The 23,275-nt window shown below is 45.0% G+C and overlaps 2 protein-coding genes across 3 annotated transcripts; one reads left to right on the top strand and one right to left on the bottom strand.

The window, feature by feature from the left end:
- Positions 1 to 1,273: 1,273 nt before the first annotated feature.
- Positions 1,274 to 18,409, bottom strand: LOC144116224 (uncharacterized). Its single transcript, XM_077650955.1, has 4 exons — positions 18,387 to 18,409; positions 1,972 to 2,146; positions 1,719 to 1,878; positions 1,274 to 1,614 (listed from the first exon to the last, which is right to left on the bottom strand). The coding sequence occupies exons 1-4, from the start codon at positions 18,407 to 18,409 to the stop codon at positions 1,274 to 1,276; spliced, it is 699 nt and encodes a 232-aa protein (XP_077507081.1).
- Positions 13,439 to 21,968, top strand: LOC144114826 (uncharacterized). Of its 2 annotated transcripts, XM_077648812.1 has the most exons (6): positions 13,439 to 13,453; positions 19,895 to 20,190; positions 20,270 to 20,654; positions 20,926 to 21,068; positions 21,238 to 21,487; positions 21,599 to 21,968. In XM_077648812.1, exons 2-6 carry the CDS (start codon positions 19,921 to 19,923, stop codon positions 21,862 to 21,864), a joined length of 1,314 nt encoding a protein of 437 aa, XP_077504938.1. In that variant the 5' UTR covers positions 13,439 to 13,453; positions 19,895 to 19,920; the 3' UTR covers positions 21,865 to 21,968. The 2 variants fall into 2 exon arrangements, with proteins under 2 accessions (XP_077504938.1, XP_077504937.1); XM_077648811.1 differs by lacking the exon at positions 13,439 to 13,453 and having other exon boundaries at positions 19,817 to 20,190.
- Positions 21,969 to 23,275: the final 1,307 nt, after the last annotated feature.

Below are 23,275 nucleotides of genomic sequence, written 5' to 3'. Positions count from 1 at the left end.
CGTAGGGCTTACAGACTGAAAGAATTATGATCAGCTTTGAAGAACAGGAACCAAAAAACTAAGTGCACTATGCTGTCGGTCTAAACAGTACTGAACTGAAAAATGTCCAAATATGCATACAAGCAGGCAGACGTATGAATAGATGTACTGTAAGCTATAATAATATTATTGCTGGAAGTTATACAAACAAGAACGTACCATACAATATATATACATATGGCTTACAGACAAAGAATTGCGATCAGCTTTGAAGAACAGGAACCAACAGGAAGCAGCAAGAAATATCTGTGTTCCTGCCTGGAGCACACACACTCCTGGATCACACCTTGTTCATCTGTTGGAAAAAAATGAGAATGATGCCAGCAACATGACAACCTTGATTCTCATACCTGTGTGTCAATGTAATCGGGCTCTATCCACTGCCAAGCACTACTGGTTTTTAAGCATTGATCAGGGTCAGGTTAATATTAAGGTCTGTCAGTGGTTGAAAGAACGAGGCTCACCTTAGCACAGCATAAAGCATTGGAGCAGCAAAATTAGCTTGTTATTCATTCGTCATGGCTGAGGAATAGTATTTGGGGAAAAAAATCTATGCAGTATCTTATTATCAGAGAGAAAGCTTTATAAATCGTACTCTTAAGCGACTTGCATGAGCAGGTTATATATATTTATATATACTTGCACCCAAGCATGCTAATAGAAAGGAGCACAGCAATATATTCTTTCCATCTAAAAGTACAGATGCAAAAAGCAAGTGCACAGTCAGCTAAAACATCCAACTGTAAGTTGAAAACAGGAGAGCATAAGAATCCGCATATGCCAATTTTCACTGTGACCTCGTCAGCAATGAAAGCATTTCTTGCTACCAAAGATATGTCAAAATCATAAAAGGCACAGCTATCGCATTCTACTCGGGACAAAAAAAACGTTAAGGGAGTTCTCCTCGGAATTCCTTAAAAGGCAAATGCAGCCAAAATACAGATGGAGGCGAAATTGCATTATTCGGCAGTGGCCAAACCACACTGCACACACCGGAAACACGTACAAGCAAGTGAAGCCCATACCAAACTTTTATTTCTTGTCTCTGCATGCAAGTGAGCTGTAATGCTCAACATGTAACATCTAAGCATGGTGGGCTGTCAGCGAATGTGATCTCGCTCTGAATAGCAAGTGTGAGTTTTAGGTAACACCTGTTCATGACGAAAAGTGCAAATGCAGATTGGATTGGAAAACATTTATTATTGTCAGCATTGAGCCCTATGTGGGCGCTATACTAGATGGCCTTGAGCTCGTGGTTCTCGGTGATTACTCTGCAAATGCAGAGTAATTTTTCTTGCGAAAAAAAAATGCCAGGTGATATTTGCATACCAGGAGCTTGCAAAAACCGAAAAAATTGACCCATATATGAATATTCCAAACTGTTTCTGCCAGTCAGCATAACAACATGTTTGCTTCTAAAGACTGCTGCTTTATATTGCCACATTAGTATGCATGCAAAAGTGAGACTGTTGCTTGCCTTGGCTGCAGTGAGCCGTGAGTTGCTAAAGCGCAGCCAGTCAGCAAGGGCTCGTGCCATCTCGTCATCTATTGCACTGCGGGTTACACGGACAGCAGCTGGAAGCAATGTTTGCAACGATCAGGACCACCACTGTAGGTGCACAAGTGTTTTTATGGAAAAAAAAAAGAACAGTGTCAGTGCAGTCTGGGTATACTCTTACCGAATACAAGGCGGATGATGGCCAGCTTTCCTGCTCTTTTATTTCCTTTCCTTTCTGTCCAGTTGTACTGAACGGCAATATCATCAGAAACTAAACTTCTGAACACCCGCCTTGTTGTGCCGCGAATATCTGTTCCACCAATTTGGCCTAGAGTCTTCACCTGAAAGTAAGGAAGCAACCACAGAATGCAAACATGTCAAATCCCACCTATTATTTTTGATTAAGAGTGAAATGATAAGGATATTTGACTTACTAGTGTAGCAAAGGTTGCCGCATCTTTTGTGCTTGGTTCCAGGATATCAAGTTCTTCCTGTGTCTTCACCGGGTATATAGGCATGTCATCTGGTGCAACTGTGTCTGCAGACTGTGCTTCACAGATGACTTCCGCAGCTATTTTTGAAAGTACGGCTAGCTGCCTGTCGAGCTTGCTGCACTTTGATTAGCTCGAGCTCCCGGAGAATTTTGACCAGAGCTAGAAAATAGAGAGGAAAGCTGACTACGGCAAGTTTGTGATCTGTAAGTTTCAGATAAAATCGAAGAAAACCTAAATGTACCACATATATATATAGCAAACAAAGTGAAGTAAATGAGGAGCTCGTTTTGACAAACTTATGAAGGGAGCCAACAGCCGATAGATTAATTTAAGTATTATTATCCCACTGCTAAGCGCAACAATAAAAAATAATAATAAAAAAATTACACATTCACCTATGCACCTTGGTTTCAGTGACTGTTGGCCCTCCCTTCACCGCGCCAGCGATGATGTGCTCACACCCGTTCGTTTTCCAGGCCAGTTACATGAAATCTTCATTAAGTATTAGAAGCAGCAATTACTGTCTGTTCGCAGTGTCTTGCCCACCAGAGCTCCTTGATGTGTCAAAGCGGTTACTCGGTCTGTTGAAGTGGATGTGGCAATTACTGTCTGGTGTACTTTTGATGCTTTCGGGTGATATTGAATCTAATCCTGGTCCCATGTTGAAGGCTGAAGCTGAGGAGTTTGCCCTTGCCTTAGAAGGACTGAAGAAACTGGACGAAACGTGTACATCATTACTAGAAACAACCCGTAAGCTCGAAGAATGCCAAGCTACTTTGTTAAAGGAGCTCAACTGTTCCAAGGAGAGGGAGGCTGCCACTGCGAACACATTGAAACACTTGACTGAAAAAGTGGCTGCACTGGAGGCGCGCAAGACTAATGAAGGTGGAGGTAAAATAGCGAAAGACCAAGCGGCCTCGCAGAAAGCAGCAGAACTTTTAAATAAAAAAATAGTGACACTAGAAACATCAATTGCCAAGAAACGTTGAGAAGAAGCCGGCACATCCAAACAAGCTCTTAGTTCTGTCTCGAACCAGCTCTTCTTAATTGCATCTAGGTGCGATGATAACGAAAATCGGTTGCGTCGGTGCAACCTTCTTTTCTTTGGAGTGGAAGGCGATCCTGACGAAGACTGGGCAGCGTCTGAGCAGAAAATCATCCAGTTTTGTTCAGAAAGGCTCGACATAAGTGCAACAAGTACACAGTTCGAACGTGTACACAGACTAAGGAAATATGGTGCCGATAAGCGTACACCAATTATAGCAAAACTGCTGTCTTTCAAGGACAAAGTGCAGATTCTTTCATGTGCACGTTAACTGAAAGGAACTTCCTTTTCCATCGGAGAAGATTTCTCGCCAGCAACACGAAGTATTAGAAAGAAATTGTAAGCATTTGCCAAAGCACAAAACAAGCCTTTCAGGTTGTCTTTTGATAAATTGCACATGGCAGCAAAGACCTTTGTTTATTACACCATTACAGACAGTGTTGTGCCGACAAGCAGATAGCTAGACCACAGTAAACGTGCAAAGGATTCCCGCGAGTCGAGTGCAAGTACGAAGTATTATCCACTATCATTGTCATACGCCAACATCCGCAGCCTCGTCCCAAAACGCGATCTGCTCTCTTCGTTTCTGGACGATAGCAAACCGCACATCGTCATTCTTACTGAAACATGGTTGAATCCTAACATTACCGACAATGAAATTCTTCCTGGTGCATATTCATACAACATATACAGGCGTGATCGTATTGATAAAAGAGGCGGTGGCGTTCTTCTGGGAATAAAGAAGGCAATATCATCATATGCAATAAACACCGAGTCAAATCTTGAGATTGTCTGGGCAGCCTGTCTAATGTCTTTCATTAAGTTATTCATAGGCGCTTGTTACCGTCCACCTGATTCTAGTTAGTCTTTTGTTAATGAGCTGCGCATTAGTATTATATTACTAAAGCAACCGAACTATGTCCTGCTGATAGCATCTATTTCATAGGAGATTTTAATTACCCTTTAATCAACTGGGCTCAACTATCATCATCTTGTCATATTTCAACAGAATTTTGTAACCTGACATTCGATTACAACCTCTTTCAAATCGTTAAGGAACCTACCCGCGAAAACAACATTTTAGATCTAGTACTTACAACAGCACCCTAGGCGATACGAGAAGTCAGACACTTGGAAGGATTTAGTGATCATCATTTACTTCAACTAAGTTTAGACATTCCGGTTCCGTTTATGGACTCTGTGACGAAAAAAATTTGCGACTACAGTAAGGCTAACTTCACAGCTATCAACACTGAACTCCAAACCTTCTTTTACCGTTAATTTCTACCCTCATTTAACAGCCGGAGCATTGAAGAAAACTGGATACTCTTTAAAGACAGCGTTTCATCCTTGGTAACCCAGTATGTTCCTCTGATCACAATTACCAAAGATAAAACTAACAATTGGTTTACAAAGAAACTTAAGCAACTAAGGAACAGGAAAAAGAGGCTATACCGGACTGCTTAGCGTGCGGGTACCCTTTCTGCTTCGGACAGTGTCTGCCTGAAACATTACTGCTGTGCCTTATCATCAGCAAAGGATAAATATTTCACACACGATCTTCCATCACTAATGAAAACTAATCCTAAAAAGTTTTGGAAGCAGATATGCCCTAGTCGTAACACTAGTTCCCTTTCCTTACAAACTAACAACAGCCCCATTCCAAACAATGAGTGCCCCGCAATATATTTAACACCTTCTTCTCATCTGTGTTCACTTCTGAGGACCACTCTAATTTACCCAAAGTTCTCGATCGCGGTTATCACTAGTACATGAAAGCCATTGAAATAACTGAGGAAGGTATTATGTGTCTCATAAATAATCTTAAGGTATCTACTTCAGCGAGTATTAATGGCATTAATTCTAAAATATTAAAAAATACCATTTCAGTAAGTAGTAAATTCTTATTCCATATTTTTCAGCAATCACTAACTACAGGAATTCTGCCCTCTGACTGGAAAATAGCTAAAGTCATACCTATATTTAAAACTGGAAACAAAACCTCAGTCGAAAACTATCGCCCAATATCTCTCACGTGCATCTGCTGCAAAATGCTAGAACATATAATTGCATCTCATGTTTTCTGTCATCTTGAGCACAATAACTCTTTTTACCGTAATCAACATGGGTTTAGAAAGAGTCATTCCTGTGAAACACAGTTATTCGAACTAACCACTGACTTGCATTTTAATATAAACGATAACCTGCGAACTGATTGTATATTTCTTGATTTTGCCAAAGCGTTTGGCCGCGTAGCTCACTGCCGTATGATTACAAAATTATCATCACTCCGTATAGACTCGTTAACTTTATCATAGCTTTGTAACTTCCTCACAGATCGCCAACAGTTCGTATTTGTTAATAATTTGTCCTCTAACCTTTCCCCAGTTACTTCCGGTGTGCCGCAGGGCAGTGTACTCAGCCCTTTATTATTTCTTATATATATAAACGACTTACCTATTAACGTATCTTCCTCTATGCGAATATTTGCGGATGATTGTATTATCTACCGCCCTATTAAATCTGCTAACGACCATCTGGTACTCCAATCAGATCTTCTTATTAATGAGTTGTGCAATAAATGGTTAATGACCCTTAACGTATATATCAAAATGTAAAATCATCTCATTCAGCTGGAAACATAACAATTCTAACTATACATACCATATTCAAGACGACTTACTCTCCCATGTATCCCATTAAAAATACCTTGGTGTTAACCTTTCGTCCAATCTTTCATGGTCTTTTCATATCACTTCCATATGCGCTGTGGCCTCAAATTCATTAGGGTACATAGCCATAACTTACCAAATTCTCCTGCTAATATTCGGAAACTAGCATACCTAACATTTGTTCGACCACAGCTTGAGTTCGCTTGCTCCATTTGGTCTCCTTATTACAACAACATGGTCACCACATTAGAAACCATTCAAAATAGGGCAGCCCGATTCATCTCTAAAAACTATAACTACCATTCAAGCGTCACTCAGATTAAAACCGATCTTTCTTTGCAATCTTTAGGCATATGCCGTGACATCGCTTTGCTAACATTATTTCACAAGCACGTGCACTCCAATAGATCATGCTCATTTCACCTAGATGTCCCATCTCGCACATCCAAAAGATTGCACAATCATCTGTTTTACAGGCATCTATGGTGACACATCAGCTTTCAATTCATCAGCACTTCCACGAGCCATGAGATTATGGAATAACCTCCCAGACAACATCGCCTCGCTGTCTAATCCTGATACCTCCCATCACCAACTCATTGCACATTTCACTGAAGCCATCTTAACATGTTGATGCAATCTTTTTTATGTTTTCTGTTATGCATTTCGTTTACTGTTTTCCCTCTTTTTGTTTGTATTTGTTTCCAAATTTTGTTGACACTAGCAAACACGCCATGTGCTTTTTAATTTTATTTTTTTGTGTGATGTACCCTGGGTCACTTTTTTGGATTTACTTCGGTGTTCCTATGTCAACTTTACCTTTATTATCATGCGTTCCTATTTCTGTGTTCCTATGTCAACTGTTCTGTATTATATTGAGGTGTTTCAAGTTTTTACTGATCATGTTTTCTTGATTTTGTTTGTCCCCTTTTAAATATGATCTGGATGTTTTGCCGCCCCCGTTACACAATGCCCTATGGGCCTGTAAGGTATTTCAAATAAGTAAATAAATATATATAGCCACGAGATGGCGGCCGGGTCTACAGCGGGGCTGGCCAAAAGATGTGAGACACGATTTGAGAGCCGCGATAAAGTAAACTAGAATAGTTGTGGATTAGCGTTGTGGACAGTAATGACAACTATGGGTTTATGTTGCAACACATGAAGGTGAGAAACTGGTAGAGAAAAAGAGGCGAGCACTGCACTGCTAAAAAACCACCGTAAATATAAAAAATGCATCTAGCAGCATGTGTAACCTGTCCTAGAACGTGTGACACCAAAGCTGCAGGGCGTATCCTGGCACCTCTTGGCGACGACGTAAGCAGCAATTGTTTTATGTTCTTTTTGTATGAAGAACCTGGTAGTACATGTTTGCACGTAGCTGCCATAGCAGTACACTTTCTTCAGCTCTGTTTCTGATTTGTACACAATCTCATTTGTGAAGACACTATTTGTGGCTTTAACATTTAGACTGAGATATCTATGAGATAGCTATGTAACTTTTGGTGTAATTGTAGGGAAAATGAGGTAATAATGTAAATCTACTTAATGTGTACAAATGCTGATTGGGCTTTATCAGGTGAATGCCTTGGAATACTGCTAACTATGAGCAATCTGCCTTATTGCAAATCCTGCATCTACCTGCGAAAAAAAAAGGAAGTATGGAAAGTGGGCCCAGAACATTGGCAAGCAACACCTTCTAGAATACCATTTGTGACAAGGTACTTACTGTATAAGCAAATTGAAGATCAAAATGGAACTACAGTGTCACCAGGAGATGCACTGTTGTGCAAGGCCTGTTATGCTGTGTACTTATCTGATGTGCTGCATGTCAAGACGCACATGACGTATACACAGCTTCTCTAAGTTTAGCATTTTTCGATAGTGGCCTGTTAAATGTGGGCTTGCACTCAAAGTAATTAACACCACAATTGATTTAGTTGTGTCATCATTTCCTTAGTGTCACCCTTGAGCCTGCTGTGATATGCCACACATGGGTTGCACATGCTGTTTTGGCCAGTGTTGTTCAGCACACAACGTTGGTTTTATGGTGTAGATCGGAGTAGATAGCGGCATGTGATTTGCAAAAACAAGCATGTTTTCATGTTTCTGCTCACAGGCAGTGGCCACAAAGGTGTGTTTGCAGCCTTTGTATATGGCCTGCTTTATTAATAATGTACTTACATTAGTATGAACCGTGCAATATACTCAGTGTGGCGAGATTTTAAACTGTCAGGCATGCTTCTACATTCATGGTATATAAGTGAAAAAAAAAGAAGACTGCAGAGAAGACAACAAAACACGCACACTTGGGGTTTGGTTTGGTTTATTGGGTTTAACATCCCAAAGTGACTCAGGCTATGAGGGATGCCGTCGTGATGGTCGCTGGAAATTTCAACCACCAAGTGTTATTTAACGTGCACTGACATCGCACAATACATGGGCCTCAAGAATTTCGCCTCCATTGAAATTTGATCGGGATCAAACCCGTGTTTTTTGGGTCAGCAGCTGAGTACCATAACCACTGAGCCACCGAGGCGGGCACATGCACTTGTGTCGTGCTGTCTTCTCTGCCATCTTCATCTTTTTTGTGCTCGTCTACCATTAATACGTATAAACTATCCCAACTTCTCACATTAATGTTCCTACATATCTTCCTTGTGACTGTCCATGCAGATTTGTGCTAGCAGTATTTGTGATAACAATGCTAACTCACCTCAGTGTTATTACGAGGGCGAGTCCTTTTGTACCCCTCCACGAGTTTAAAAAATTTGTTTGGCAAGTTGTGTTATTAGACGATGCATAATTTATGTAACTGAAGGTGATTTAACGTGCTCTTCACTTTATTATTGTCGCTTGACTTTAATTTTTTTGCACAGGCAACGAATGTGGGAAACCGGTGGCCTTTGAAGCAGTCAATGTCTAGCTAGAAACACTCGGAAAGAGGAGCAAATGGTTCCTTGCGAATTTTCACTCGCTGGCAGGAGTGGTACATATGTATTACAGTCTTAAGGGCACTGCTTGAAAAAACTGGAGCACTAATAAAGGTAGCAATTTTATTTATTTATTTATTTATTTATTTATTTATTTATTTATTTATTTATTTATTTATTTATTTATTTATTTATTTATTTATTTATTTATTTATTTATTTATTTATTTATTTATTTAAATATCTATTTATTTATTCGGGTTCCTACAGGGCCCTTCGGGACATTATTATAGAGCAGAGGTATGAAAAAATAAGATGAACTGTAGAAATGGAGTGCCTCATACAGAATACATACAGTATACAAATGAAAAATAAACACTGCAACAGTTCAGCTGTGTCCAGATATAAAAATATGGCCATGTAGTAATACAAAAACAACGACAAAGAAGGCACAGTGTTAATGGGATCTGGCAAACTGTTGCACTCATGTATTGTGTGGGGGGGAAAAAAGAAAATTTTTAAAATATTTGGTTGGCAGCTGTATTGTTATTTTCATGCTGTTGTCCACACGGGTAGACACATAAGTAGGTTTCTTTAATGCAAAGTTCACTGAAAATTCCAGTTTGAATTTTAGGATATTAAAAAGCAAACATAGTTGTATCAGAAAGCAAGGGCCACCCCAAACGTTTCACAATATCAAATGAACGATTCGTTAAATCAGTCTCCTGTCGCAAATAGAGCTGCACGCTTCTGTATACATTCAAGTCTATATTCTTTTTTGTTGCCAGGTCCCACGCCGCACACACGTATTGCAGGATGGAGTGAACATTTGCGATTTCCAAGGTTTGTTATAGCTCCGGTAGAGCATGTCTGAAGTTGTGTTGCAAGAAGTTCAACATGTGACTCGCAAGCTTTTGCCATTCAGTACTCTGCATGAGCGTTCCATGACATCGAGCTCGAAAATATAACCGCAAGGTATTGGAACTCTGTCACAACAGACAAGAGAAAGTCATTGATCAGGGAATCTTTAATGAAAGACCACTTTTTATTAGTGAACCTTGTCACATTGCAGTTAGAAATATAAACTTTCATGTTCCACGTGCTGCACCACGATAGGACAGAGTTGAGGTCATCCTCAGTTTTAGAGCCAACGTTGAGATGAATAACAGCAATAATCAGCGTAAAGTCTGGCTGGGCTAGTAACACTTTCAGCAAGGTCATTTGTCAACACCAGAAAAAGAAGTGGGCCCAAAACAGAACCTTGCAGGATGCAAGACAAAACATTCTTGTAAGATCACAATATGCCAACTAGAACCACTCTATCTCGTAGATGAGTTTCAGTCCACCTCATAAGTTTAGCAGGTATGTTAAGTACATGTTCCTTATATGTATTTGCTTTCCTTAATAACAGTTGTCTCTTGCAGTTTGACTAGCTGCATAGGTATGTGCTATGTGCAGCTGGAGAAAGCTATAATGACCTTTCTGGTGCACTATGTTTAGTGAGCGTCTCCAAGGCTTGAGGAGCACAACTGCAGTAAAAAGTTAGGTCAAGTCAAACTCGGTCTACCTGACTGTCATTTATTTACTTGGCAGGTTCAAAATGTGTAAAAACATTTGTTTTGTGCTTGCTACCATGTGAAAGAAGTAGAACTTCTTGTCATTGTGTCAGCAGGATTTTATTACACATCTATTATGCTTGAGGAAACCAACTGCCCCAACTATCATGACAGCTCAAGATTTTCTCTTTATTATTGGAAGTATTTGTTCAAGAACATAAGTTTATTTCTTGCTCTCATATTCACGGGGATTGTCTGCTGACAACTTCAAAACAATCAAAATGCATGACCTGCTGAGACGGGAATAGCAGTAGGAGCATTCAAAAAGCAAACAAATTTATATTTTAACACCTCAAATCTTCTGGTTGGCGACAAAACGTATAGCGAAGGAAGATATGTGGACTTTATTATAAAAATAAGCCAGTTCATAAAGTTGTAAGGTCTAAAACACTGTAGGCACCTAATTTATTTGAGTGCTTTTTTCTTTCAAATGATGCATTTGAAATTAAAATACATGGATCACTGCATGGTGTGCATCTACAGCTGCTAAGTAATTTAGAATAGATTTTCTAAACGAATAAGGGAGTAATTACTCACTATAGCACCCACCCAAGTGCAGTCATACGGCTACAAACCTTGATGTTCTTTTACTTTTTGTTTTGTCAGCAGAACGGTGGCTGTGACGTGCAGTTGGTGTTAAGGTCGCATGAGGTATAGAAAAAACAGCAATATAATTGCTCATGCATAGTTTTGATTCTCTGCAATGGCCAAGCTATCCTGCTTCAAGTGGTAGAGTGACAACAGACAACATATGGTTAACCATACTGCCATTTTTTTGCATGCCTCATGGTACCTATAAACATCAATTGCATGTGACTGCCTTCGTTCAATTTGTGAAATGACAACAGCACCGGGAAGAAAATCAGTTATAAATTTAGTAGTGTTAGTGAATATAATGGGGTGATCCCAGTATGCTATTGTCTAATGCGGCATTTTAAACAAGAAAACACTAAAGCAAAACTGTGGTGTTCATAGATATTTAAAGAAACTACTTTTTGAAGGGGAGATGGAAAATGGTAACACTGTAGCAATTCAATAGCATCTTGACATTGCACGACAACTCGGACAACAAAAATGAAAAGAGGCAAGTGCATGTGCTCTGTATGGAATGCAGCCAATTTCGTTTCTGGAAGTAATATGTATAAAAAATTTACTGCAACTTGGCAGAGTCAGGAGTCTCAGCCATCTTGTTTCTTTTTCAAAGAGGCCACAGCCATCACGGAAGACAGTCACTGCCTTCGCTCATACAGCACAACTGAGCTCACTTCATGTGACATGACATGCCAACAGCGTGGACTCAGATCCCACTGGCTACATGGTTGTCTCTGCTTTCCATTTGTGAAATTAGCATTTTCAGTCTTAACAATTAGGCAGTGTTGGTGGTAATGCGTTACAAGTAACGGCATTACCGGTAACGCGTTACTTTTTTCAGTATCTTACTAACGTACTCGTTACCATTTGGGACCTGTAACGGGTAACATACTTAGGTTAACATTTTTCAGTAACGTGAGGTGTCACATTACTTGTTACTTTTTATTCCAATTCTCCCCCCCGCCCTCTTCTTTAGAAAAAAGAAGCGCAGAGCACTTAAAGTGACGTTGCAAATGAACAAAATGTACAGGTGTTCTCGACGACCCTCGTTGTGCAGCTTGCATGCATGCCAGAAAACACCTGCTCTTGACGACGCACCCAACTAAAATAAAGAGACAGAATACTCATAAAGCACGAAACACGTGCTCGAACATGCAATCACACACCAATTGCCTTTACCTAGCTAGCTACCTCCCCTTTCCAAACCACTCACTCACAAAACTCTCTGAAGACTGTAAGCATGCCGAGCAATTTGGAATATCACATTTTTCTGAATTACTGTAAATTTGTTGAGAGTTCAGGGCTGTTTTCTTAGTAAAGTTAGAATTAATGGCGAAGTGTCATTTTGTGTATTTAGTGTCACATCTAGAAAATGGCTTCACCATGTGCCACAGAGTTAGAATTAGCCATTACATGTAACTGCTCTACGGACAACTTTAGGCCCCTATAACATTGCTGAGCTCCTCCACATTTGAGCAAAATATTCTCGTTATATCAAGATTTCGGCTAAAATTGTTGTTTGGGCTAGAAGTTTTATGTGAAATATGAGCTTTATAAAATTGTTATCGTGGGTTCTTGCAGCGAGACGCACTGATTAATAATTTATGGCCATGAGTAACGGCAAAGTAACACGCGGTACTTTTTGGGGGTAACGGTAACGCGTTACCTTTTTTTTTGTAGGTAACGTACGTGAGGGCGGTAACGCGTTCCTTTTTTTTTTTAAGGGTAACGAGTAACGCATTTAGTTACTTTTTTTCGGTAACGCCTACAACACTGCAATTATGCAGCCAATTCCCCACCAAGATAAACGCTACATTCCCAAGAAAAAAATTTTCCAGTGCCTTCTTGGTTGTGATGACATGGCGTCCTTTGTATGTATTAACGACTGTTAAAGCCCTGTTCTTCACAAAATCTAATGTCAGTGTCATTGGCATTGTTGGTGAGGCCGGCTCCCACGCATTGATCAACAACTGAAAGTCGAACCAGTATTTGCTAGAATTCATCTCTTCTTTCATTCACCTCTCCTTGCCATCCGTCCATGGAATCTACATCTGCCAATGATTACGAAGCGTTTGTAACCGCCCTAAAACGTCACTTTGAGCTGTAACCTTTTTATTCTTGTTGAAGCACTGCTTAAAAAAAAAAGAAACTTGAATGCCTGTTGCCATGCCTTTATATTTTGAGTGTTTGCTGTGGTTTTCAACATGGTGTTCCCGGCCAACGGTCGAAACCGTCACCACAAGGCCGCCGAGGCGAGCGTTGCAAGAAGCGCGGGCCCTTTGAATATGCCGTTCCGGTCGTTTCGTCTGCTTCAACTGAAGCGCTTAGAACATTTTCGGCTACTTGAGCGTAAAAAAAAATATAACAACTGATTTAACGAGGCTTTACCTTTCAAAGAATATTGCTTGCAACACTCGTCTCGGTGGCCTTGTCGTGACGCTTTCGACTGCCGAAAACAGATGGCGCCACTGCGCCTTTCAGCGAAAAAACGTCGTGTGCGGGTTTTGGTTCGCCGATCTCTACGTAGGCGATTACGTTTTCGCATCATGCACGGCTCAACTCAGTAGTAAGTACCGTTGTCAAACTTGCTACGATACAATAGTAAGCTCTGTGTGCAGCTTCACCGCAAATCAGCCAGCGGTTGAGGTGGGGAAATTTTTGAGTCTTCACGATAAAAACGCACAATACTGTATGCGCGCTCCTCCGAACCATCCAGCCGCCGCGGTGGCTGAGTGGTTATGGCGCTCGGCTGCTGGCCCGAAAGACGCGGGTTCGATCCCGGCCGCGGCGGTCGAATTTCGATGGAGGCGAAATTCTAGAGGCCCGTGTACTGTGCGATGTCAGTGCACGTTAAAGAACCCCAGGTGGTCGAAATTTCCGGAGCCCTTCACTACGGCGTCCCTCATAGCCTGAGTCGCTTTGGGACGTTAAACCCTCATAAACCAAACCATCCGAACCATATGTTGGGCGCGCGCTTTCCAATTGGCCGACTCCTCTGCTCCTCTCCTTGACTCCGCCCACCTGCGCTCGGAGCGTGCTCTCACTTGCGCTTTGGCTCTGCCCACCTGTGCCAGGCGCCTGCTACCCCTCTCACCACTACACTGCACCTGTGCTTGGCGCTTGCTCTCCCCCTCGCAAATCTATGCCCTCTCCACATCGCTGCGCCCCCGTTACCACGCCTTGTCCCATGAAAGCCTCGACCAAGAACAGCTTCGCTGTTAAATACGTTCGGCCACCACTTGCATTAAAGAAAAGAGCCAAATTTGTCCACAATCAACGCCGACGACTGCTGCTGGCTGCCTTCAGCACATGCTCTGCAGACACCGGGTCACATCGGCACTGTTTCCTTATTATATGCGCGTCCTGCGATGTAGGCAGTCGTCGCTATGAGGTCACTGTAGCCAAAACTACGCTCAACGGCTATTTGCATGCGCTAAAACTTGTGAATTCGCTCTCCGCGTCGCCAAAATCGCACACACGAACCCGCGGCGTCATCCACCGAAATTCAAGAATCTGGCAAAAGTTCCCCGCTGATTACTATTAAAGTGTGAAGATATGAAATGCGGCCGCTCGTTTCGCTTTTTTTTTTTTAGATATGGATAAGGTCACACAAGCGCAGTTTTCCAGGCCGCCGCCTCACCGGGCATGAAGCTTTCGCTCGGCCGCATTTGTGAAGAGCCTTCTGGTTCCCACTAAGCTCACTCTTTACACTACTGCGATACGAGGCCGTTGGTCGTGCTGGCGTCGTCGTCGGTATAGCGTGACACACCGGAGCGTCAGCGACAGCATCTGCATACCGACCGTCGATCGGCGTCCCATCGGCCTGGTGTGACCGGACCCTACCTAATACCGAAAAAAAAAAAAACGTTACTGTATCGCTTTTGCGGTACCAGTCACCCTTATGTGAGGAACGACTGCTACTTCGATCGCCCGCGAAAGTACAGGGAACAAGAGACCTCTCTGCCCGCATTGCAGCAACGATAGCAGACGACGTTGCTCCGTGTATGCCATGGAGGAAGGAAAACAAATTGGCTACATCGCGCCAAAACAGGCTTTCAAGAAGCTTGCAGGCAAAGCAGCCCCTCCAGTGCAGGTAACCCGTTGAAATAGCCAAATGTTCTTGAGCCACAGCGCCGACGATAACCTCGTTTTCGCAATTCTAAAAGCTGAAATGGATATTAATTACGGTTGGCTACACGCCTCTCAATAATTAACGATCGCGAAAGTAATAATTAAAGAGTTAGCTATTGAATATTAGTTAACCAGCCTGCTAGTTAGCACGTCTTAGCTGTATTCTGATGCACTACACCGCTGACAAATGGTATGCCGAAAAAAGCGCTCTTCTAACTGAAAAAGCCTTTTTTTAAAGATTGTACCAAGTCTTCAGTGAAACACCCGTACACTCATCAGGAAGGGTGTCCTCATGAGGGCAAATGTTTTACTGTTGCTTAGCAAAGCTACTAATGAAATGTAAATGTGTACACTATAGAGTCAGGTATGTTCATCTACAATGAACTGTTAATTTAAAAACGCACTTAGTGCCAAATCACTCAAATAAGCTCAGGTAGCTGTAAATATAGGCGCATAGCCCTCCCATTTAAGCGTCTACCTCCAATCTGTACATCCAATCCATGAGACGTACCTTAGAGTGCCTCATCTGGGCCCAACTGAAGAAGCCTGATTTTTTTCTAACAATCAACTGGTATTAATAATTTTGTTTGAATTGCTACTCCCGACAGCGGTCTTTGTTCAGAACGTTGAACAAGCGCACGAAACAAATATGGGCATATGTCAGCCGGGTAGAACCGATTTAGTTTAAAAGTCATTCCCCTTACTATATATGTCCTGAAAATATGATTGACAAAAAATGAGTAGGTGTGAGAGGTCTCACTTTCCTTGGGTGTCGCTAAATAATATATATGCTGCATAGTCTAAGACTTATCTAGGTACAACGTCACCTATGCATACATCATACACGAGCTCAGTTGGACAACCGGGTAAACGCTGGACGTTGTCTGCTCCTGCATCAGCTCTGCCGCTCGGGCTTTGGATGTAACAACACGCCGCATGGGAAACACGAGGAGACGCGGCCACGCTTGTCTTGCGAGTTCGTGGACCGTTTGAGCGCCAAGTACGTGCGTTCGTTTTAACACGGCATAGTTAAGGAGCCTGTGTCGCAGAAAAGCCGGCGTCTGTTGTCGGCGTCGTTGACCGTGGGAAAAATATCTACGAAAAATCCCTAGAGAAGCAACGGCCAGGTGGGCCACCTATAGGTCACGTGACCTTGTGTCGTCATTACTGCCTTTCCACCGAATCGTGAGAAAACTGCCCACCGTGGCAGGCGGCAGTTAAATTAATCACTGGTCGCGAGAGGTTTCGCGGGAAGAGCAACTTGGGTCGCACCAGCCCCACCGTTGGCAGCACCTGGCCTCGCAGGGCAGTGGCGTATCGCTTAACCGCTGCACCGCTGAGCCAGGAGGGGTATGAGGACTCCTAGCGACCTACGAATGCAAAGAAGAGAATGACCAATTCCTCATATATGGCTATTAACACATTAACGCTATCGCGTCATACCCTTACGGCGGAGCTTAAGCGTTGTCTCCAATTTTTTGTATGCTTTCCTTTCGGTCCCTAGACTGCTATGTTCGTAAATAGGCTTCGCATAATCGCATGTGGTACTCGCTTGTCCCGGCGGACACTCCAGGACTAGTGCAAGGAATGTTCTTTAACTAATTAAGACGATTAGTGATTCCCGATGTATAAGAAGGCCAAGATTATGAGCACGCGCACACTAGAAAATAAAATTTGAGGCAATTAGTGCGACTGCTGGACATTACTAATGCATAAGGTGACGCGATTCACACGTGCTATCGCGAGTGCGCTCATCTTTGTGCAGTGGTCGTGGCCAGTCGCAACGACGCTTGATTCTCGCTTGTATTTCTTGGCAGCCTTCCCCTGCTGTTGGAAGCTGTTATATTGCCTGCATTATAGCTGCAAGGCAACTTATCTACAGTCATTTCTAATCATTCATTTTGGCCGAACAAACCGCGCAAATAAAACGCACAAGCGGAAGGAAAAAAAACAGAAACCCCGCTCAGCTGACCCTTAAATAAACTTTATTTGAAGGAGCGACATATATAGGTTAGAGCTTGTTAAAAAAAGAGCAAAGAAATACGAATAGCGCGTAATCACGGCCTAAACCAAAAGAAACACTCATCTGCTATCTACGCTCTTTCTTTACTAAGGCAGGCGAAGGCTCGCTGATACATTTTGTGCCTTTGATTTCGGTATGACGTACCCCCAGACAATACCAAACGTCCTGAGGACGCCCTCAAATGGTATAAGCTTCCTGATCCTTAACAGGACGTCCTGAGCACCTTTTAAGTGCATCATGGACAAATGTCCTGATAAGGATGTCCTCAGCTCGTGCTATGCTGAAAGACGCTAAGGTGAGAATTGCTCGAATGTCTGGCAAACGTCCTATCGTTGGGCGATAATTTGGCATTGAACTGAAATCAAGCGAGCTTCAAAAATCTACAGGTCTAGTTGAATATATCTGTGTGCACTAGTGATGTAGTAACGAAAATCACTGTGACCAATAAATTATATGTCTTGAGGATATATTTTGAAATATATTTGGTTCTTAACCAGGTCCTCTGTACTGCATGTTTCTGATGGGGTTGGTGTGTTATATTTTTGGGCTGCAGTAGATGTACTTGTCACAGGGACTTCGCCACATGAGGCAGCATAATTCCAGGTGGCAGGTGTCCAGAGAGGGCTATAGTTATCGCTGCATGAAAAGACTGCACGAAGCACAACCCACAGGCATCAACAAAGGTGTGATCGGAGCAGCCAGTCTTGCTGAGCAGAGCCAAACTTGCGAAATTTTATTTTTGTAAGAATTCAGAGCGAAAGAAGCAAAAAGGAAGCTGTTTCACAACGCGATGATGCTGAACTGGGCGAGTTGAAGTAGATACATGTCATCAGCGTGAAGAAAACAGGGCTAAAGTAAAAGCACAACACGACGGTTTGCACAATCCCTGTGCATGCTGGCCACAGTAATTAAGCAATAATAATGCATGTTCTCTGCGGCAAATCATCTGACTTCCTGAAAACCGATCAAAAAGAAATCATCCGGGACATGTTTGAGGATGTCCTGAGGCTGACCATAGAACCAGATGAGCACTTAAGTCCTCAACAGTTGTTGAGGGTTAGTTAAGGACATCCTCATGACGATGCAATGCCCTCAAAAATACATTCTCAGAACCTCATAAGGATGTAGGTGCGCGCTTATTATTTGATCTTTGTGAGCGTGCAGCACTTGTGCCCCATCAAAAAGAGCGGAACAGCCGCACGCGCAGCAATGGACTGACAAATGTGAATTCCATTTATGTTCGCGTGTCAGAGTGCTTGGACATCTGCCAGTCTGGCTATAGATGTGGCCATATGAGAGCGAAATAGTGCACGCTATACACCAACGCGGCATTTCACAAACTCACCTTTTGGTCAACGTCGCAACCATTGCGTGCCTGACCGAGAAAGATAGACAAACGGGACTGAATTTATGCGGGGTGGACAGAAGCACATCAGCTCCGCATGCCTGCTAGCCACATCCTTTAGGCCATGTGACACGCGGTGTAATTAGGTAGAGCAGTCCGCTTGTTCCTATTTCGGCGAGTCTCTTCTTTTCAGCAGGCTGTGCGGCCGGTTTCTTGTTTTGTGTGTGTGTGTGGGGGGGGGGGGGGGGTATTCTGGGTACCCTGGTACGATCGATGCATTTTCTTTTTCAGTGTAGTTTCCTCAGAATCAAAGGTGTTGCCGTGGTGACACCGACGTTTTATGGTGCAATAATAAAAAAATCCTTCGTTCACCTGCTGGCCCGTGAGAATGTCACTCAGGCGGTGGGACGAACTTATAGGGGATGGGGCGGGGGGGGGGGGGGGGGGGGGGTATTGCGGCACGAATTTTTTTAGCTTTCTTCGTCAAAAAATAAATAAAAAATGTGGCGATGTGGTTTTTCATACAAAATTTCCCGCTTGAGGTAATGAGGGTGGAGTGGGTGTTCCTTCTGGCAGGTGAGCTGGGAAGTGTTGTTACTGTCCTCCAGGCGTTTAGTGGTACATGCCCACACTGGGAGATCGTCCAAGAATCCGGAGATGTAGAAAGGCTAATTAGCAGGACATGATTTTGATAAGAAAAAAAAGACAGACGGTAAAACGGCGCGGCTCAGCATCACCAGGCGGACCTATTGGTATATAGAGAGGGGCGGATTTAGGTTCAGTAAAGACAGAAAGGGTAATACTGTAACTTTTAGCATGGCAGCTGGCATTATTCCAATGGAAAAGTTCTGACGCTGTTGTTGATGATGATAGCGTTTTAAATTTAAATGGAATTAAAGTTTGTGGTTTGCTATAGTTAGTGCTCGTGAAGAACTGTTGTGGAAGTGGAACGGGGAAAGGGACAGAGGTTATGAGGAAAGAAAAGGTGCAGTAACTTAGGATGGATACCTGAACAGAGTAAAGAAAGTTTTTCAGTCACTTCAGCACCCGAACTGCCCCATGGGAAGTGGAACGGGGAAAGGGACAGAGGTTATGAGGAAAGAAAAGGTGCAGTAACTTAGGATGGACACCTGAACAGAGTAAATAAAGTTTTTCAGTCACTTCAGCACCCGAACTGCGCCATGGGGAGCGAACAGTTGAAGGAAGGAGGGAAATGAGGCCGACCCCCAACGGAAGACTGGAATGGAGAAAACTCAGCAGCTTTGCTCGTACGAGCGCGCTGAAAGCACGGTCGATCCTTGTATACGGGTGCCTTCATACGCTGCAATAGCTGGCGGGACATATCCTCTTTCATTCTAGCCTGCATTAAATTCGTCTAGCCTTTTTCGTCCTCCATGCACGTGCCTCTAAGCTGCAGAGAAAAACGACGTGCTCCAACGGCTCGAGACCGAGGCGCGCGAGGGCGAGCGCACCCAGGCTTGCGCCAGAGCTCGAGAGAACGTTCGCAGGGCCGCCAGCCTGTTCTCCCGCAGCCATGACTGACGAAAAGAGCCCGGAGCAGCAACGCCGTCAGACCTCATCGATGGCCTCATCGCCCGTGGGTCGCGCCAGCAGCGACCGGCGGCCAGTTCAAGCCGAGGAGGCACGCAGCAAGGCGGCTTCCAGCTATGCGCTGCCCTGCCCGCCGGACTCCCGCCGTCGCGTGTCCCGCGACGCGCTGTCCAAGTCCCTCGGGGACTACCGCTACATGGCCGTGCCGGCCACAGGACGCGCCAGCTGCGTGGCGCTTGGCCACTACCCGCAGGCGAGTAATGATGCTGCTGCCTTTTGTAGCCGGTGGCCGCGCGCGCCCTTCACGCGCGACCGCGGCCGGCGTCTTGCAGGTCGCCAGGGAGGCTGGCCTGACCCCGGGAAGGGCCTTCGGGCCGCCGGAGGTCGGAAGCTACTACGTTCCCGAACACCCTTACGCGCCGGGCTACGTGGCTTACCCCGCCATGGGCTCGTACGAGTTGAAGCAGGGGCGCCGGCCCCAGGCGGAACCGACCGCGGCCGGCCCGCAGGACAACCAAAACACGGCGCACCACGCCGTGGTCACGCAAGTGGGCATGATGCACCAGGCCGGGGACGTGGCCGGGCCAACCACGGCGCTGGCCGCGGGCAAGCAGCAGGGCTCGCCTGTATCTCCCGGAGAGAAATCTGCTGAGTCAGACTGGTCGCCAACCAAGGAACTCATGAAGGAGGATGCACGCTCGGCCATCTACTATGCTGGTACCGTGCCCGCCTCACAGAGCGTGCTGGCTGTTCAGCAGCTCATTTCAGTAGCGTCGTCCGGTCAGCGGCCAAGCGAGAACTTGAGTATCCTTAGCCATAACCCCGCCGGTTTCACCTATGCCTTAGTAGGCCTAAATGAGAATCGTGCTTTGGACCAACTTAGTGCACTACATTTTCAACGCTAAATTTAAATCTTAAAATTTTCACTGCTTGATCCAGTGCCGAGCTCGGGTCCATCTTTCTTTCACACCGGCGTCTGTTCGCGCAGGCACTGCTTCGGAGGGCTCGAGCGAGCAGCGTGACAAGCGTGACGAGAGCAGCGGCAGTTCGATTTCGACTGCCAGCAGCAGTGGATCAAGTGATACTTCGGCTGAGCCGGAACCGCAGAAGATTCCGCCACCAACAGAGCAGGTAATAGCCAACAGCACGATGCATGCGCATTTTCTCAAAGCTGTGAAAAACTGCAGCCGGGGTCTCGCACACTGCTTAGGGCACGAGGATCGTCCATATCACCTGAGTACGCTGATTAAGTACACCCAATTCAATGCAGTGAACCTGCGAGTGCGCTATCTTATTGCAGGTCCCGCTATCTCAGCACCTGATGCATATGCAGCAGCTGCAGAAAATGCAGGATATGCAGGAGATGCAGCAGATGCAACAGATGCAGCAGATGCATCACCAACTGCAGCAGATGCGACAGCATATGCAACAGCAGCAATATCAACAGCAGATGCAACAGCTGCAGCAGTCAATGTCCGATCAAGACGATCCGCAGAAGCCAGCTCCACAACAGGCTCCCCGCCTCAAGGATCCCCGCGCCGAATCGGCAGGTGGGTGACTGGAAGCGGGGCTCAACAGCTGGGCAGTTATTTAGAAGGAAAAATCAGCTTGAATGCATGCATGTCCATATATGGGTTGGCGGGTGCTATGCGACTGCGCAGGGCGTGCTGCGGCCTCTGTGGCTCCGGCGGGACCACCGCGTGGCTACTTTTTTCGACCGGCCCGCGAGAATGGATCCCACACCAAGCAAACTGAGAGCCGCAGCCAGTTTTCGGTGGTCAGCCTGGCCGCCCCTCTGCTGCCAGCCTCGGCCGCTTCCCTGGCCAACCGCAGCGCCATGGAGCAGGCCTGCATTCTGGTCAACGTCGTGCTGCTGAGCGTCCTGACTGGCATCGTGGCAGCTTTCCTGGTTCGCCAGCTGACCTAAACGCACCTCGACGGTCCCACACCCCAACTCGCCGAGCAGTCAGCTCGAGCACTTTCGCGTTCTTTTTCGTGGGATCAATAAAGGTGCCAAACCGCTGGAGCCGTGATGCGTGCATGGTGTATACGGGATGGCCCGAGAGCGCCCGCACCCGGTGACCAGCCTGTCTCCTTGCTGGTATGAATGTGCTGTCGGCCACAAAATGCGAGGCTGCTCACACAGCAATGCACACCACAAGCATACGCCGGGAGAACGGTATGGAATATACCACAGAGTGCATTATAGCTGCATGCATGGGGGACGCGGTCGTAAGAAAACGACCGATGTACAAGTCCGTTGGCGGGCAGTCTTGCAACAGTAGTGCCTTTGCCCTCTTATTGCGTCTCATGCGAGAGTTTTTAAAGCGACAGCGTTAAGGGCCCTGTTCAGGGTCCCACACGCTGGTATTAAACCAGTAAGTCTTGATTCACGCGCGGCTTACTCAAATTCTTCGCCCTGCCTCTGAGGATGCCACGGCCCTCCAACGCATCCTCCGCAGACATGCACAGGCAGGTAATCAGACCGAAATCATTTGGATACCGGGGCATACGGGTGTGGCCGTGTGTGCTACCGTAGGTGTGACGACCTGCGGTAGCATCGATCCCCACCCCTCAGGGCAAACCCGTACGACCTCCTAAGCTACACAACCTGAATAGGTATACCATGCACTACGCCCGTGCGACTCTCCGTACTTAATGTCGTTCCCGCATCAAAGAACTTACTCCGCCGGTCCTCTTTTCGTGCAAGACCCGCCTTACACGTTTCAAAGAGGTCTTCATCAATAATAAGGTTTATGCTGATTCGGCTTATACCACATATATACTCTGGCGAAATAGCGACGGCCAAACATCACCGCGGGGACGTGCTCGGACTGCGGGCTCCACTGCCGCGCGGACCTTAACCGTTTACTCCGGCAATGTACTGCATTCGAAAGCGGGAGAATGGCCGTACAACTCATCTAGCACACATGCTACCGTAGCGCGCTGCTCACGGATAGCAACACACAGCTCTAGCTCCTATTTGCTAACACATGCAAGGGAACCAAAGCGGTCTGATCAGTGCGGTGCCTACTAAAGCCCTTCTGATCGGGTCCAGCCATAGCAAAATGGACAGCATATTGACTCGAACATCGAGAGGTGTCTAACGTTGGCGCAGTAATGGCGCAGTAATTGTCTCGCATATCGGTGGACACACGAACTGTGCATAGTTGCATATTCCACCGAATCCCAATGCCTAAGTCACCCGATAGTTATGCCGTCCAGAGGCTGTACTTTTTTTTCTCCCAGATGTTATCATAAAAATATTGCGCTTTACCTCGGCAGTATGTGACTGCGCAGTAAAACCGCACCCGTCAGCGAGACTTTTTTTTCGTGAA

Source organism: Amblyomma americanum, chromosome 1, assembly GCF_052857255.1.
Source record: "Amblyomma americanum isolate KBUSLIRL-KWMA chromosome 1, ASM5285725v1, whole genome shotgun sequence".
Classification (NCBI taxonomy): Eukaryota; Metazoa; Arthropoda; class Arachnida; order Ixodida; family Ixodidae; genus Amblyomma; species Amblyomma americanum.
Note: the sequence above shows the minus strand (reverse complement) of the source record. Positions and strands in the feature narration are given on the sequence as shown.